The sequence below is a fragment of the Malus domestica genome, chromosome 10, assembly GCF_042453785.1.
Source record: "Malus domestica chromosome 10, GDT2T_hap1".
Taxonomy (NCBI): domain Eukaryota; kingdom Viridiplantae; phylum Streptophyta; class Magnoliopsida; order Rosales; family Rosaceae; genus Malus; species Malus domestica.
Genome location: NC_091670.1, coordinates 2001646 through 2015892, shown reverse-complemented (window position 1 = coordinate 2015892; position 14247 = coordinate 2001646). Strand labels below are relative to the sequence as shown.

At 40.2% G+C, this 14247-nt stretch overlaps 2 protein-coding genes across 2 annotated transcripts; one reads left to right on the top strand and one right to left on the bottom strand.

Annotated features, from left to right (window-relative positions):
* The first annotated feature begins 1524 nt into the window (after positions 1-1524).
* LOC103437221 (serine carboxypeptidase-like 42) lies at positions 1525-5153 on the top strand. Its single transcript, XM_029109122.2, has 10 exons — positions 1525-2395; positions 2772-2879; positions 2997-3089; positions 3241-3333; positions 3527-3612; positions 3707-3985; positions 4107-4240; positions 4359-4451; positions 4552-4669; positions 4765-5153. Exons 1-10 carry the CDS (start codon positions 2146-2148, stop codon positions 4930-4932), a joined length of 1422 nt encoding a protein of 473 aa, XP_028964955.1. The 5' UTR covers positions 1525-2145; the 3' UTR covers positions 4933-5153.
* Positions 5154-10325: 5172 nt separating this feature from the next.
* LOC139188403 (uncharacterized) lies at positions 10326-12831 on the bottom strand. The gene is made up of 2 exons (XM_070805721.1): positions 12746-12831; positions 10326-11310 (listed from the first exon to the last, which is right to left on the bottom strand). Exon 2 carries the CDS (start codon positions 11304-11306, stop codon positions 10326-10328), a length of 981 nt encoding a protein of 326 aa, XP_070661822.1. The 5' UTR covers positions 11307-11310; positions 12746-12831.
* Between the last annotated feature and the right edge of the window lie 1416 nt (positions 12832-14247).

The window sequence follows — 14247 nt, the reverse complement described above, 5'->3', positions numbered from 1 at the left end:
TTCTGACGGGAAAACAAATGGTACACCACGTGTTTTAATAGGAATGGTGATAAATTTTATTTTTTAAGTTATTAATTTTTTAGCACACATATCTCATCAATTGTATAGTGACACGTGGTGTACTACCCCGTGCACCGATCACACTGAAAAATCTCTTCAAACCATGAATTTTTTGTCCAATGAAATCACTCATGGGTCATTGTCCTAAACTCCCTCACGATGAACCATGTTAGTTTTACTTTTACCCTATTTTTCATGCGATTAAGTAGTATTATTGGTCTGGTTTGGTATAACGTACTTTTTTAACTATTTCAGTCAGATTGATTGATTTGTGAGTGAAATTATGTTGATTATATTGCTAAACTATTTCGATGTTATGTCCAATTTTAAAGCTACTTCAATGATAAAATGAAAAAGAATGGCAAGTACACAAGGGTTTGCCATAACTACAATTTGAAAACTTGACTCCTTATAAATAATAGGAATCGTTCTCCACTAAGATTATAATTACAAGTGAATTGCTTGATAATTAGGATCTTTCTCTTCACCTGACTGCATCTCAAATTTAAACTCTCTCCCTCTACTTTCGTTGCGTTTGGTATATGAAAAGAAATTTATTGGAAATAATTTCCATTTCCAGCTATGTTTGCTAACAATGAGAAATTGGGTAGAAAATACTACTCTTAAGGATATAATGGGCATTTTATAATGTCAATGTCATAAAAAATGACAATCTGCGTTTTTTTGGTTTCCCATGAAGGAGGGAAGGGAATGCCAAGGGGATGGAGGGTTTTACATTCCCCCTATTTTCCATTTTTCCCTGAATCAAAAAATCATTTCCCAAGCCTACACTTACCAAACATGGAGAAGACAACACCAAGCTTTCTTACCCACTTACCGAAGTAGGCTTAGTGTATATTAGTATAGAGTATCGCTGGAAAAAAAAAAGAACAAGTAAATTATAACTAAATATGTGCGTAAAAGTTTTTTTTTTTTATAATTTAAATAATTTTGTAGAGGAAAATAATTTGAGAGAGTGAGAAAATTCTTATTAGAGAATTTCTTAGTGTGTTACAATGTGAGACATATCCACCTTTATATAATAGTGTAACTATCATGGCAAATTACACAAAAGATAGTGCTACTCACACGCTTATTTTTATTTCTCACACACCCTTATCATTTTTTGTCCTTTGATCTTTTTAAATTCATTCCAATGACCGAAAATGGAGAGGGGTATTGTGAGAAGTAAGTGTGTAAATAACACTAGCCTAATAATACACTTAATTCAATAGGAAGAATCAACTGCCATCAATTGAAGAATAACTGACCTATTCATTTGAAAAATCGATGCTTAACGATTATAACAGTTACACTAATTAGTAGACAAACATAAATATTCCCTTGTAAGAAATGAGTTAATTTGTACATGTGTTGGGTTGTGTGATTTGCAAATAATGGAAATTTGGCCAAAGGAGATCAATGAAGGCCAGATAAGATGTGGAGGTGTTTGACAGTGTAGGTGTGATCTGTGTTGCTTAGTTTTATCTTATCAAAATTCGAAAATGCCAATGCGATTATTACTATGTATGCCAATATGCCACTCTTCCCAACGTCTCTCTCTCTCTCTCTCTCTCTCTAAAAAACTCTCATAAGTATGACTGCAACTCCTGCAAAGCACACTAAACAACCCGACTTCGCTTTCCCTGCACCTTCCTTAACGTCTCTTTCTCTCCATTCGATTCCTGAGAGGCTGCATTTATATTTATGTATTATACCAAATCCTCATAAATCAGATCTGGCATTTACCATTAATTATATATGCACACACACACGCATCTCTCTGTTAAAGCAGCCCAGATTTCACGTTTCCTGTCATAAATATAAAGTTGGTACTTTTATTATGATAAGGATAATACATGCACACTGTATATACTCCTTATCTCTTTTTGGGTAACCATTTTCTTCTCCTTCGCAAAAAAAGAAACATGCTTTTGAGTGAGTGAGGCTGTATAATCTGTATGTGAGTGCAAATGTCATACAGATTATAACATATATACACAAGCACCCACACATTGGTAAGAGAGAATTGACTAGGAATTGAAAAAGGACTGGAATTTCTGAAGTATTTTGGGATTTCAGGAGATGTGTAGGTGTTGGTTTAGTGGGGTTTTGATTGTGTTGGAGTGTGTGTGGTTGGTGCTGCTGGGTGCAGTGGAGGGATACCCAGCTGAGGATCTGGTGGTGAGCCTGCCTGGTCAGCCAAGTGTTGGGTTCAAGCAGTATGCTGGGTATGTTGATGTGGATGTGAAAGCTGGGAGGAGCTTGTTTTACTACTTTGTTGAAGCAGATGAGCAGCCTGACAAGAAGCCCCTCACTCTTTGGCTCAATGGAGGTAACCTCTCACCCTTTTTCTGGGTTTCTTGAGAGCAAATTGTAAATATTAGTTAAATACTGTTGTGTTATTCATGGGTGTATTTAACAGCTACTTTCATGTTATTTGTAATAATGAATCAAAGGTTTTGATAATCCTTTGTGTTCAGCTGGACTTTTATTCAAATCTTCTGCATTTTTTTCTATTAGTATTTTTTTTGCATTTGTTGTAAACTAGTTGAATATGGTTGCTTGTTTAAAGAACTTGTTATGTATACACTGCCCTTTTCTGCATATTGAAATTTTATCTCAATGTTTGTAGCTTTTACTATTCTCTTGAAAGTGAGGTCTTAAACACCAAATAGTTGATAACATTCGCTGATCAACTTTTTGTTCAGGTCCAGGTTGTTCCTCCGTTGGCGGAGGTGCCTTTACCGAGCTGGGTCCATTTTATCCAACAGGTGACGGCAGAGGCCTCCGGAGAAATCCAATGTCATGGAACAGAGGTATATCCGTATGGAACATTTACGAACATGTCAACTTTTCTTCTTTTCGGAGTGTCACTGTTCAGCTATTAATCGGAATCCTATCTAAATGGTGTACCATTTGCTTTTCTCTTGTAGCATCAAATCTCCTTTTTGTTGAGTCTCCTGCTGGAGTAGGATGGTCATACTCGAATACAAGTTCGGATTATGACTCTGGGGATGCCTCAACTGGTATAGTGAATAGCTAATTCCGCTTCCTTTTCTTTACACTCATTTAAGGGTGTGCTTGTTCTATATGTTTGCTTTTGGTTATTTCTGATAAAACTTGGCAGCCAAGCTTAACGGCAACTTTTTTTTTTTCACTTTCATTTGATTTTGGCAGCAAGGGATATGCACACATTCTTGATGAAATGGTATGAAAAGTTTCCAACTTTCAGATCCCGAGAGTTGTTTCTTACCGGAGAAAGCTATGCAGGTCTGCAAAGTCCGATATAATGTCAATTCTATTATGGAGTACTAGGAAATGGAACTCTTACAATATATTCAAACCTTTTTCTAAATATAATCGTTGCAGTTGTTCTTTTATTTTCTACTCTTTTTTTCGCACATCTATCTACATGACTTATCATTTAGAATCGGTTCTTACCATCTGTACTTTTACTGTACAGGGCACTACATACCGCAATTAGCTATTGCCATTTTGGACCATAATAAACAATCAACTGGTTTCAAGTTCAATCTCAAAGGGGTTGCTGTAAGAAGACCGCACATATTTTTGAATTCCTTGCTTTCATCTATCTCTATAGTTGTCACTTCCTCTTTTAACTTTTCTATTTGTTATCTGTCAGCTTGGGAATCCACTGCTGAGACTTGATCGTGATGCTCCGGCAACATATGAATATTTTTGGTCTCATGGAATGATTTCTGATGAAACTGGCCTTACTATCATGAACGAATGCGATTTTGACGATTATGTCTTGGGAAATCCTCACAATGTAAGCCATCAATGCAACAAAGCAATATCTCAAGCCAATCAGATAGTTGGTGAGTACATAAACAATTACGACGTGATTCTTGATGTTTGTTATCCATCTATAGTGGAGCAAGAGTTGAGACTGCGGAAAATGGTATCCTCTATACTTCTTTTTTGTTTAGTATGGGTTTTTCTTGTTCATCTTTCATTCTCATTACAGCAACTTGTTATTTCATTATTTCAACGAGTTTTTCCTTTACTCCGCTTTTCTGCAGGCTACTAAGATAAGTGTTGGAGTTGATGTATGTATGACGTTTGAAAGACGTTTTTATTTGAACCTTCCCGAAGTTCAGAAAGCCCTTCATGCAAATCGTACAAACTTGCCTTATCCATGGAGTATGTGCAGTCGGTAAGTGAATATAACCTTTCTTATACATCAGTAGAATCTGGTGACTTATCTGTAGTCTATACTCGTTTATTACATATGACTGATGTTCTTTTTTTATTTTTTATTTTGTATTGTACAGCATTCTTAATTACAGCGATACAGATGGTAGCATTAACATCCTTCCCTTGCTCACAAGGATAGTTCAAAACCGTATACCCGTTTGGGTTTTCAGGTAATTCGTTATGCTTATTATGTACAAGGGGCTAAGTTGAATATAAACTACTCTTAACTTTTTAGTGTTGCTACATAACATGATTTTCAACCGAATGCAGTGGGGATCAAGATTCCGTTGTACCATTATTGGGCTCTCGGACACTGGTGCGTGAACTAGCACACGACCTAAAGTTCCCGATAACAGTCCCATACGGAGCTTGGTTTCACAAAGGCCAGGTGCTTATGCGCTTCCTTCAGTAATGCTGTTCAAGTTTGACAGTTTGTCTCTCTTCAACATTGCTTATGAATGTCTGTACATGTTTTACGAATAGGTGGGCGGTTGGGCTACAGAGTACGGAAATCTGTTGACGTTTGCCACGGTAAGGGGGGCTGCTCATATGGTGCCCTATGCTCAACCTTCAAGAGCACTGCACCTCTTCAGTGCATTTGTTCGTGGTCGGAGACTGCCCAACACAGCGCGTCCTTCCATTGACGAGTAAACAAGTTATAGAAACTGGTACAATGTAGTGGTGGTAGTAGCTAGTTTCAGAAGTTGATTTGTTTTCGGCAAAAGTACGAAAAAAAAAAATAGGGAGGGGTGATAAGTTTAGAAAATAATATGAACTGAAGAACTCTGCATTCTTTGTTTCTTGTTCGATAACATTTCATTGATAGCTCTTGTTTTTGATACATTATTTATGGGAAGATGACTTTTGTTTTTGGATCATATAAAATATATGTTCTAAATGAACTATATGTTCACAGAGATAACCAGATGGTCAAACGACTTCGGAGTTTTATACTTTTTTGCAAAGATGATGTTTAGAAATCTAAAACTTAGACAGTTTGGATCGTTGAAATTTAGTACGGCGTGGTTGAACAATTGAAAGTAAATGTGGAAGAAAGAATTTGTGAAGTAATAACTAATAAGTCGGTGGTTGGAGTGGATTCGTCAACAACCACCAAGAAAGCTCAGAGCCTGTTTGGTATCTTATTTGAAATTTTTTATTATTTCTCAAAACATTTCTTAAGAATATTCTTGAAAACAATTTTCTTTAAGATTCAAAAATTTGATTGGTTTGCGATTTAAACTAAACAAATAGATCTAAAAAGAGGAGGTCACTGGAGGGGGAGAAAGATGAAAGAGGAGGAAAGAAAGTAAAAGATAATTGAAGGAAAGAGAAGAGAAAGTATCGGATGAGATAGAGAGGATGAGTAGTGAGAGAAAGAACCGATAAAATGAAGAGAACGGATTGGAGGAGAGACGAAAAAGGTAAAAAAAAGGAGAGAGAAAGAAGAAAAGAGAGAGAGAGAGATTTGGAGTGAGGGGGAGGAGGGAGAGAAAAGAAAGGAGTGAGTTTAAGTTTAAAAACTCACTTTTTGTTGTGGTCTATTTTATCTGACAGAGGGACTAGGGTCGGCGGCAGAGAGAGAGAGGAGAGAGATGTGTGTTTGTAGAATTGTAGGGGAATGTGTGTGTTGTTATCCCTCCTACATTGTGCCTTTATTTATAGTAGTAAAGGGAGAGAAGATATTTCTTCTCCTCCAAGTAATACAAGTTGTAATAGGAAAGGATAACTAGAATCAAATCTTATCTAGGATTTACACAATCATACTTAAACTAGGAATGTTTACAACACTCCCCCTTGAGTGGGTAAATACTCAAGGTAGATTCAGCATCATGCAGAAGTTGAGGAAGTCGACTCGTCAGAACTGATTCCAAGGAACAACGCTTATTCTCAATAAGGTAGGAACTTGCATAAGTAGTAAGTCTCACTAAAAAACCCTAAGGCTATGGCAAAAACCCAAGTAGGGACAAAATCCATAGTCTAAGGAAAAATGCGTGAGAAATGCAAAGTCAAAAGAAACGTCTACATGACGTCATCAGGGATATGACCAGCCCAAGGTGGGTGCCTCGTTAAAACCTAGTTAGGTAGCAAAAACCCAGTGGGAAAAATGCTCCTAATCGTAGGGAAAAAGAGTACATTAAGATCAAGCAAGTATCTAGAAGATACTCCCCCTGAGTTTGACATAATTCCAAAGAGAAATAGCAAAGTTACAACTCAGAAAGTTTACGCATACCAATTCCATGAACAAGCTTCTGAAACGTCGCCTTCGGTAGTGATTTGGTGAAGAGGTCGGCCAGATTGTCTTGTGATCGGATTTGCGTGACTTCAATCTTCTGATGCTCTTGTTGTTGATGTGTAAAGAAGAACTTCGGCGCAATATGCTTGGTGTTGTCTCCTTTGATGTAACCCTTCTTGAGCTGTTCGATGCAAGCTGCGTTGTCTTCAAAAATCGTCGTCGGGGCATTAACGGCGGGATGAAGATCACAGGAGCTTCGAATATGGCCCACTACTGCTCTCAACCAAAAGCATTCCCGAGTTGCTTCATGTAAGGCGAGAATTTCAGCATGGTTAGACGAAGTGGCAACTAAGGTCTGTTTAGTTGACCTCCAAGATATTGCGGTGCCTCCAACGGTAAAGACATAACCCGTTTGAGAACGCGCCTTGTGCGGATCAGATAAGTATCCAGCGTCGGCATAACCAACATGGCGAGAATCAACCCGATGAGCATAGGGTGCGGCATCACTCGAGGATTCGTAGGGATAGAATAAGCCCAAATCCGTAGTACCCTTAAGGTAACGGAAGATGTCTTTCACGCCAGTCCAATGTCTGCGTGTTGGTGCATTGCTGTATCTTGCCAAAAGATTAACAGCGAAGGAGATGTCGGGTCTAGTGCATTGAGCTAAGTACAATAAAGCGCCTATCGCACTTAGATAAGGAACTTCAGGCTCCAAAATCTCTTCATCATCCTCCTTCGGACGGAAGGGATCTCGCTCTGCATCTAGCGTACGAACGACCATAGGAGTACTCGAAGGCTTCGCTTTATCCTCATTAAAACGGCGCAACACCTTCTGGGTGTAGTTCGATTGATGTACTAGGATTCCATCCGAACAATGCTCTATCTCGAGACCGAGACAGTATCGAGTCTTACCTAGATCTTTCATCTCAAATTCTGACTTCAGGTGCGAAGCAGTTCTCGCGAGCTATTCAGGAGTTCCGATGAGATTCATGTCATCAACATATACTGCAACAATCGCAAATCCGGAATTTGACTTCTTAATGAACACACAAGGGCATAGTTCGTTATTCACATATCCCTGACTAGTCAAATACTCACTTAAACGGTTATACCACATTCTTCCGGATTGTTTCAAACCGTATAGTGAACGCCTCAGCCGAATTGAGAGCGTGTTCCGGGGTTTGGAAATATTTGAACCAGTCAATGTAAGTCCTTCGGGAACTTTCATATAAATTTTCGTATCAAGATCCCCATAGAGATACGCGGTTACTACGTCCATCAGTTGCATATCCAGTTTTTCGGAAACTACCAAACTGATAAGGTATCGAAAAGTAATCACATCCATAACGGGTGAGTAAGTTTCGTCATAGTCAATCCCGGGGCGTTGTGAGAAACCTTGTGCTACAAGACGAGCTTTGTAACGTACAATTTCGTTCTTCTCATTACGCTTCCGAACGAAAACCCACTTGTAGCCAACGGGCTTCACATGTGGAGGAGTAGGAACTACAGGTCCAAACACCTTACGTTTCGCAAGTGAATCAAGTTCGACTTGGATTGCTTGTTTCCAGTTTGACCAATCAGCTCTACGTCGACATTCATCAACGGAACGCGGTTCAATGTCATCGCTCAACATGATCTCAGTAGCTACTGCAAATGCTAATGCATCGTCGACAATCATCTCATTTCTACGCCACACATCATCTAAGCTAGCATAATAGACCGAAATCTCACGATTCTCGGGAGGAGGATTCGTCTCTTCAAGGACGCTTCCATAATCTAGAATTTCCTCATGAGTTGGGTAAAATGAGTAAGCGATAGTCGGATTCACGGTAGGCTCTTCAGGACCTTGTGCCGTGGTTTTCCTCTTCCGGGGGTGTGAATCCTTTGAACCAAGGGGTCTGCCACGCTTTTGTGTAGGGGCAGATGATTGGCTAGCCGCTAATGTACGTGGATCACCAGAATTGGCGTCCCGGGCTTCCAGGAGCGTAGTCCGTCATACATTTGGTACATCCATCTTTGCAGGCGTATTCGCAGCTGGAATATGTGATCTTGTCACGCGCGCTAGATCGGTGAAAGCATCTGGCATGCTCTGAGCTATGCTCTGGAGATCTAATATGCGCTGCACTTCAGCTTCAGACTGAGCGGTGCGGGGATCTAAATGAGACAAAGTGGGAGTCGTCCACGATAATTCGCGTCGTTCATTAGGAACGTTGACGTTCTTATCTCCCCCTAACGACGGGAAAACTGTCTCATAGAAGTGACAATCCGCGAAACGAGCGGTAAACAGATCGCCTGTCAAAGGTTCTAAGTAACGAATAATCGAAGGAGAATCATATCCGACATAGATTCCCATCCTTCGCTGAGGCCCCATTTTTGTACGTAAGGGCGGCGAGATCGGCACATAGACCGCACAACCAAAAACGCGCAGATGCGATATGTCGGGTTCGCATCCGGTGACCAACTGAAGGGCACTAAATGGTTGTGTCGCAACAGGCCTCAGGCGGACCAACTTTGCTGCGTGCAATATTGCATGGCCCCAAGCAGCGATCGGGAGCTTGGTACGTATGACCAACGATCGAGCAATCATTTGAAAACGCTTAATGAAAGCCTCTGCCATGCCGTTCTGGGTGTGAACATGGGGTACAGGATGTTCAACTTCAACCCCAACCGACATGCAATAGTCATCAAAAGTTTTAGATGTGAATTCTCCAGCATTATCCAATCGAATAGATTTGATCGGATAATCAGGGTGGTGAGCCCTGAGCTTGATAACCTGAGCCAATAGTTTGGAGAATGCAGCGTTCCTTGTGGACAACAAGCACACGTGTGACCAACGTGTAGAAGCGTCAACCAAAACCATAAAATATCTAAATGGTCCGCAGGGAGGTTGAATCGGTCCACAAATGTCCCCCTGAATCCGTTGTAGAAAAATGGGAGGATTCGAACGAATCTTGTCATAAGAAGGCTTAGTAATAAGCTTTCCCATAGAACATGTTTGACATGCAATTTCATGGATCGAACCTAAGCTTCGGGTTAGTGGATGCCCGTGTGAAGTTTTGAGGATACGGCGCATCGCTATTCGTCCAGGATGTCCCAAACGATCATGCCAAAGTGTAATTTCGTGCGCGGTCCCTGTGGTAGAGCCGGCCACATAGTGGCATTCTATGGGGCGTATGGTCGTAGTATACAGACCACTCGGGTTACGCTCCATCTTCTCTAGAATACGCTTCTGGCCATATTCGTAGGAAGTTACGCACAGAAATTTCAACTCCGTTTTCTACGTGGGTTTCAGCGTGGTAATTGTTATCTCTAATGTCCTTGAAACTGAGTAACGTTCTTCCGGAACGTGGAGAATAGAGTGTCTCAGCAATGGTCAAGATTGTACCATTGGACAACATTATACGTGCCTTACCGTATCCTTCGATCAGGTTGGATGGGCCTGAGAGGGTTGTCAGAGGTGCATTCTTAGGTACGAAGTTAGTGAAATAGATGCATTCACGCAAAACAGTATGCGTGGTTGCACTATCTGCCAGACAACTAACTTTCCCACTAGTCATACCTAGAATGAAAAATTAATTTGAATCGGTCACATGCATAAAAGTTTATAAAAACAAGTATCAATTCAAAATAATTTCATTTATTCAAGGATTAAAAACTTAATATCCAAAATAAATCGCCAACTAATAATCCAAAACATAAAGGAAAATTGTTCAAAATCAACCAAAAAACAAGGTGGGGTTCGGCCACAAGGTGGAATTCGGCCCCAATTGTCTTATTTTATCTGAAAAATAAGTCTATGTCTAAGATTCTAATCTTCCATAGGAGTGGTATCCTCCTGAAAATCAGAAACCTCCATCTTTGTAGTCTCCAGTTCGTCCACTTGCTGGAAGTTTGATTCAAACTTCGTACGACGAGAATGATATGCATCCACAACCTTCTTGGGAGCACGGCAAATACGGGACCAATGGTCCTTGGAACCACAACGATAGCACATATCGTCATTCATTGTGGCAGGTGCTTTGCCCTTATTCTTGAAGTTCGGGCCATTGGGAGCGAGGTTTGGGCGCTTCTGGGCTTTGTTTCCTCCCTTGGATGGGCCTTGGCTCTGTTGACCTTGGTGGGATGGCTTCTGGCCGCCCTTACCACGCCTCTTTTGGCGTTTTGGGTGCTGATTAGTGCTATAATGTGCTTCAGGCACAGCAGTAGCCCCAGTAGGTCGAGCTTGATGATTCTTCATCAACAGCTGGTTCTGCTTTTCAGCAAGAAGTAAAACAGAGATCAAATCCGAGAACTTAGTGAACGTCTGAGCTCTATATTGTTGCTGCAGGACAATATTAGAAGCAGAGAAGGTCGAGTAGGTCTTCTCCAGGAGATCCTCTTCAGTCAAAGTTTCATTGCAAAACTTGAGAAGTGATCGGATTCGACAAACTTCAGAATTATATTCATTCACAGACTTAAAGTCTTGGAAGCGCAAGTGCTGCCAGTCGTGTCTTGCTTCAGGCAAGAATATGTCCTTTTGGTGATCGAAACGATCAGCCAAAGCGACCCATAATGCACGTGGATCCTCCTCAGCAAGGTACTCAGTTTGTAGAGCGTCATGGATATGTCTTCGGATGAAGATCATAGCAGTGGCTTTTTCAGCTTCGCCAACAGGTTTATCTGTTGCTTCTTCAATAGCAGGACGCAAGTTCTTTGCAGTGAGGTGGAGCTTCACATCTTGAACCCACTTGAGGTAGTTCCTTCCAGAAACCTCCAAAGCGGTGAAGTCGAGTTTGTTCAAGTTCGACATGTTCCTATCACAAAATAGATGGACAAGATGTAGTTAGTGTAATGGAGAAAAATCAATCCATTCACATAGGAGTAGAACATACAGGTTCTAATAGACATGTATTGGTTTAATTTTGCATGAAAAACTTCGGGTTTTCATGGGTGATATATTTAAGTGAAAACTTCGGGTTTTCAAACAAGGCATGTTTAGAAGAAACTTCGGGTTTCAAAGTAATTATGAACTTCAAGTTCATATATTCCTGCAGGCAAACACAAATATATATGCAAACAAATATGCAAAGAATATATGCAGAAATATTGTATAATGATAAGTGAATTAATTTATTTTTGGTCTTCGGGGCCAAATTAAAGTGTGGGTGAAAATATAAAAACCCATATTATTTAAAAAAAATTAAATAATAAAATCTCGGGGCCTAAAAATATAGGCCGAGTACCCCCCGGGTGTAGGCTGCAGGCCCACGGGGTGCTAAAAAAAATTTCTCTTTTTTTTCGGTATGGGCCGCTGCAGGCGAGCCCAGGAAAATAAAAAACAAATTGTTTTCTTTGTGGGCTGGGCCGCTGCAAGCGAGCCCAGCAAAAAAAATTGTTTTTTTTTTTTTTTTTCACACGGGCCGAGAGGCTGGAGCCCAATAGGGTTCGGGTTGGAACCAGGAACACCCCAGCTTTTGCTGGGAACGGTTGCCGGAACGCCGCCACTGTAGGTGGCCGTGTTCTAGGAGGCTATCGATCGTGGGAAACACGGGGGTCCAACTGGGGAACCAAATATGAACGGAGATTGGAGAAATCTCGACGTTATATCAACCAAACCCTAGGAAATTTCAATCGGATTTATGAAAAATTCCAATGAGATCTCAGCAAATCTCAGACCATAGGACACCGTGGACGATCTGTAAGTCGTCTGAGTAGGCTAGGCACGGCGACAGGCCGTGCAGTACGGTGATGGATGGGTGGCGACACCTGCTGGGTGTCGGGTTTGGGGTTTGGACGAGGAGTAGAAGCTCCAGCCGTGGTCTTGGGCTCGGAGGATCGATGCAGGTTGCAGGCCTGGTGAGGAAACCGAGCTGGGCCATCGCAGGCTGCGGGCCTGGTGGCTTGCGGCTTGCATGGTGCAAGTGCATGGGTTCGAAGAACCCTAATTCCCAAATCGCAAATTTTTTTTTTTTCAATTCAAATATAATTATATGCATGTGGATTTCAATGAATCACATATTTACGTTGATGCATATGCAAATAATAGTTTCAATGCATGTACATATGTAGGATTCAATTCATGACAAATATCAAATTCACATAATTGTAGCAATTTTGATTATGAAGCATACACAATTTACGTAGAATCTAAAATACGTAAAACGTAAAGTTGGGTCATGCATCATGGTGAATGTTCATGCTATCAGGGCTTGCAAAATATCGAGTTAAAAACCGTTGTTTGGAAAGAACCTGATTGCGTGATGATATGGATGAACTGGTTTGATGCAGAAAAAATTTCCAACGTCAGATTCCTAAGCGCAGCGGTAGGAGCGTGCTGATAACGTGTTGTGGTCTATTTTATCTGACAGAGGGACTAGGGCCGGCGGCAGAGAGAGAGGAGAGAGATGTGTGTTTGTAGAATTGTAGGGGAATGTGTGTGTTGTTATCCCTCCTACATTGTGCCTTTATTTATAGTAGTAAAGGGAGAGAAGATATTTCTTCTCCTCCAAGTAATACAAGTTGTAATAGGAAAGGATAACTAGAATCAAATCTTATCTAGGATTTACACAATCATACTTAAACTAGGAATGTTTACAACACTTTTTATGTTTTTAGATAATAGACTATATTTTTTAGTTAGTGTTGAGTTCTTTTTGAAAATAGTCTTGCCTCACAAGTTTTTAAGGCCTAAAACTTGAAAATTGTGTTTGACTTTAAAAAGCTGGATTCAAGTAAAGTACCAAATAGGGCCTCAGTTTTCCTTGATGCAAACATACAAGCAAACTACCAACACAAATTAATGCGTAAAAACTCTTCCTAAATAAATTTTCTTTTTTATTATTTATAAAAATTATTTTGTAAATTTTGTGTGATGAATCTATATTTCGTCGCGCAAAATCCTTAAATTTGGGCGAAGCTAAAAATGGGACGGGAATTTTTTTTTAAGACTTTGCACGACCAATTCTTCGTCGCGCAAAACTTTGTGCGACCAACACTTCCTCGCGCAAAACCCTAAAAATGGGACGCGGAAATTTTTTTTTAAGACTTTGCGCGACCTATATTTTGTCGTGCAAACTTGTATCCTTCGTTGCGCAAAGTGATACGGTTTTTAAAACCAAAATATCTCCTCCACAATTTTCTCAATGTCTTTCTCTATTCTCTTACCTCTCATCTCTCTTTCCCTCTCCCCAAATCCAACCTCTCTCTCACACTCACCTCTCACTTAATCTCTCTTCTCTCTCTCTCTTCTATATCTCTCACTCTCACTCACTCTTTCATCTCTCTCTCATTATCTCCTCTAACTCTCTCGCACTCACTCATCTCTCTCATTCTCACTCACTCTCAATCTTGCCAAAAGGTATTTTCTCCGCAAATTTTAATATATTTTTTTCATTAACATATGTTTTTGGAGTTAATTTTGGGTTTGGTGTGGGGTTTGGGGTCGAGTTTCGGGTGAGGGGTGAAGTTTGGGGTTGAATTTGGGGTGTGCCAATTTTAGGGGAGATTATGCCCATTTTTTGGTATTATTTTGTGTTGTTTTTTGGTTATTTGACCATGTTTGTTTTTTCCGTAGGGAATCGTCGAGACTTTGACGGCTAAAGTTGAGGATTAGGATGCTATTAGACCATATCCCTCACCACTACCACCACAATAGACTTCGATTAAGATTTTATTATTGTATTTTGTTAATTTATGTGTACATTTTAAATATAATATATATTAATTTGATCACTATTTTTCATATATAATTT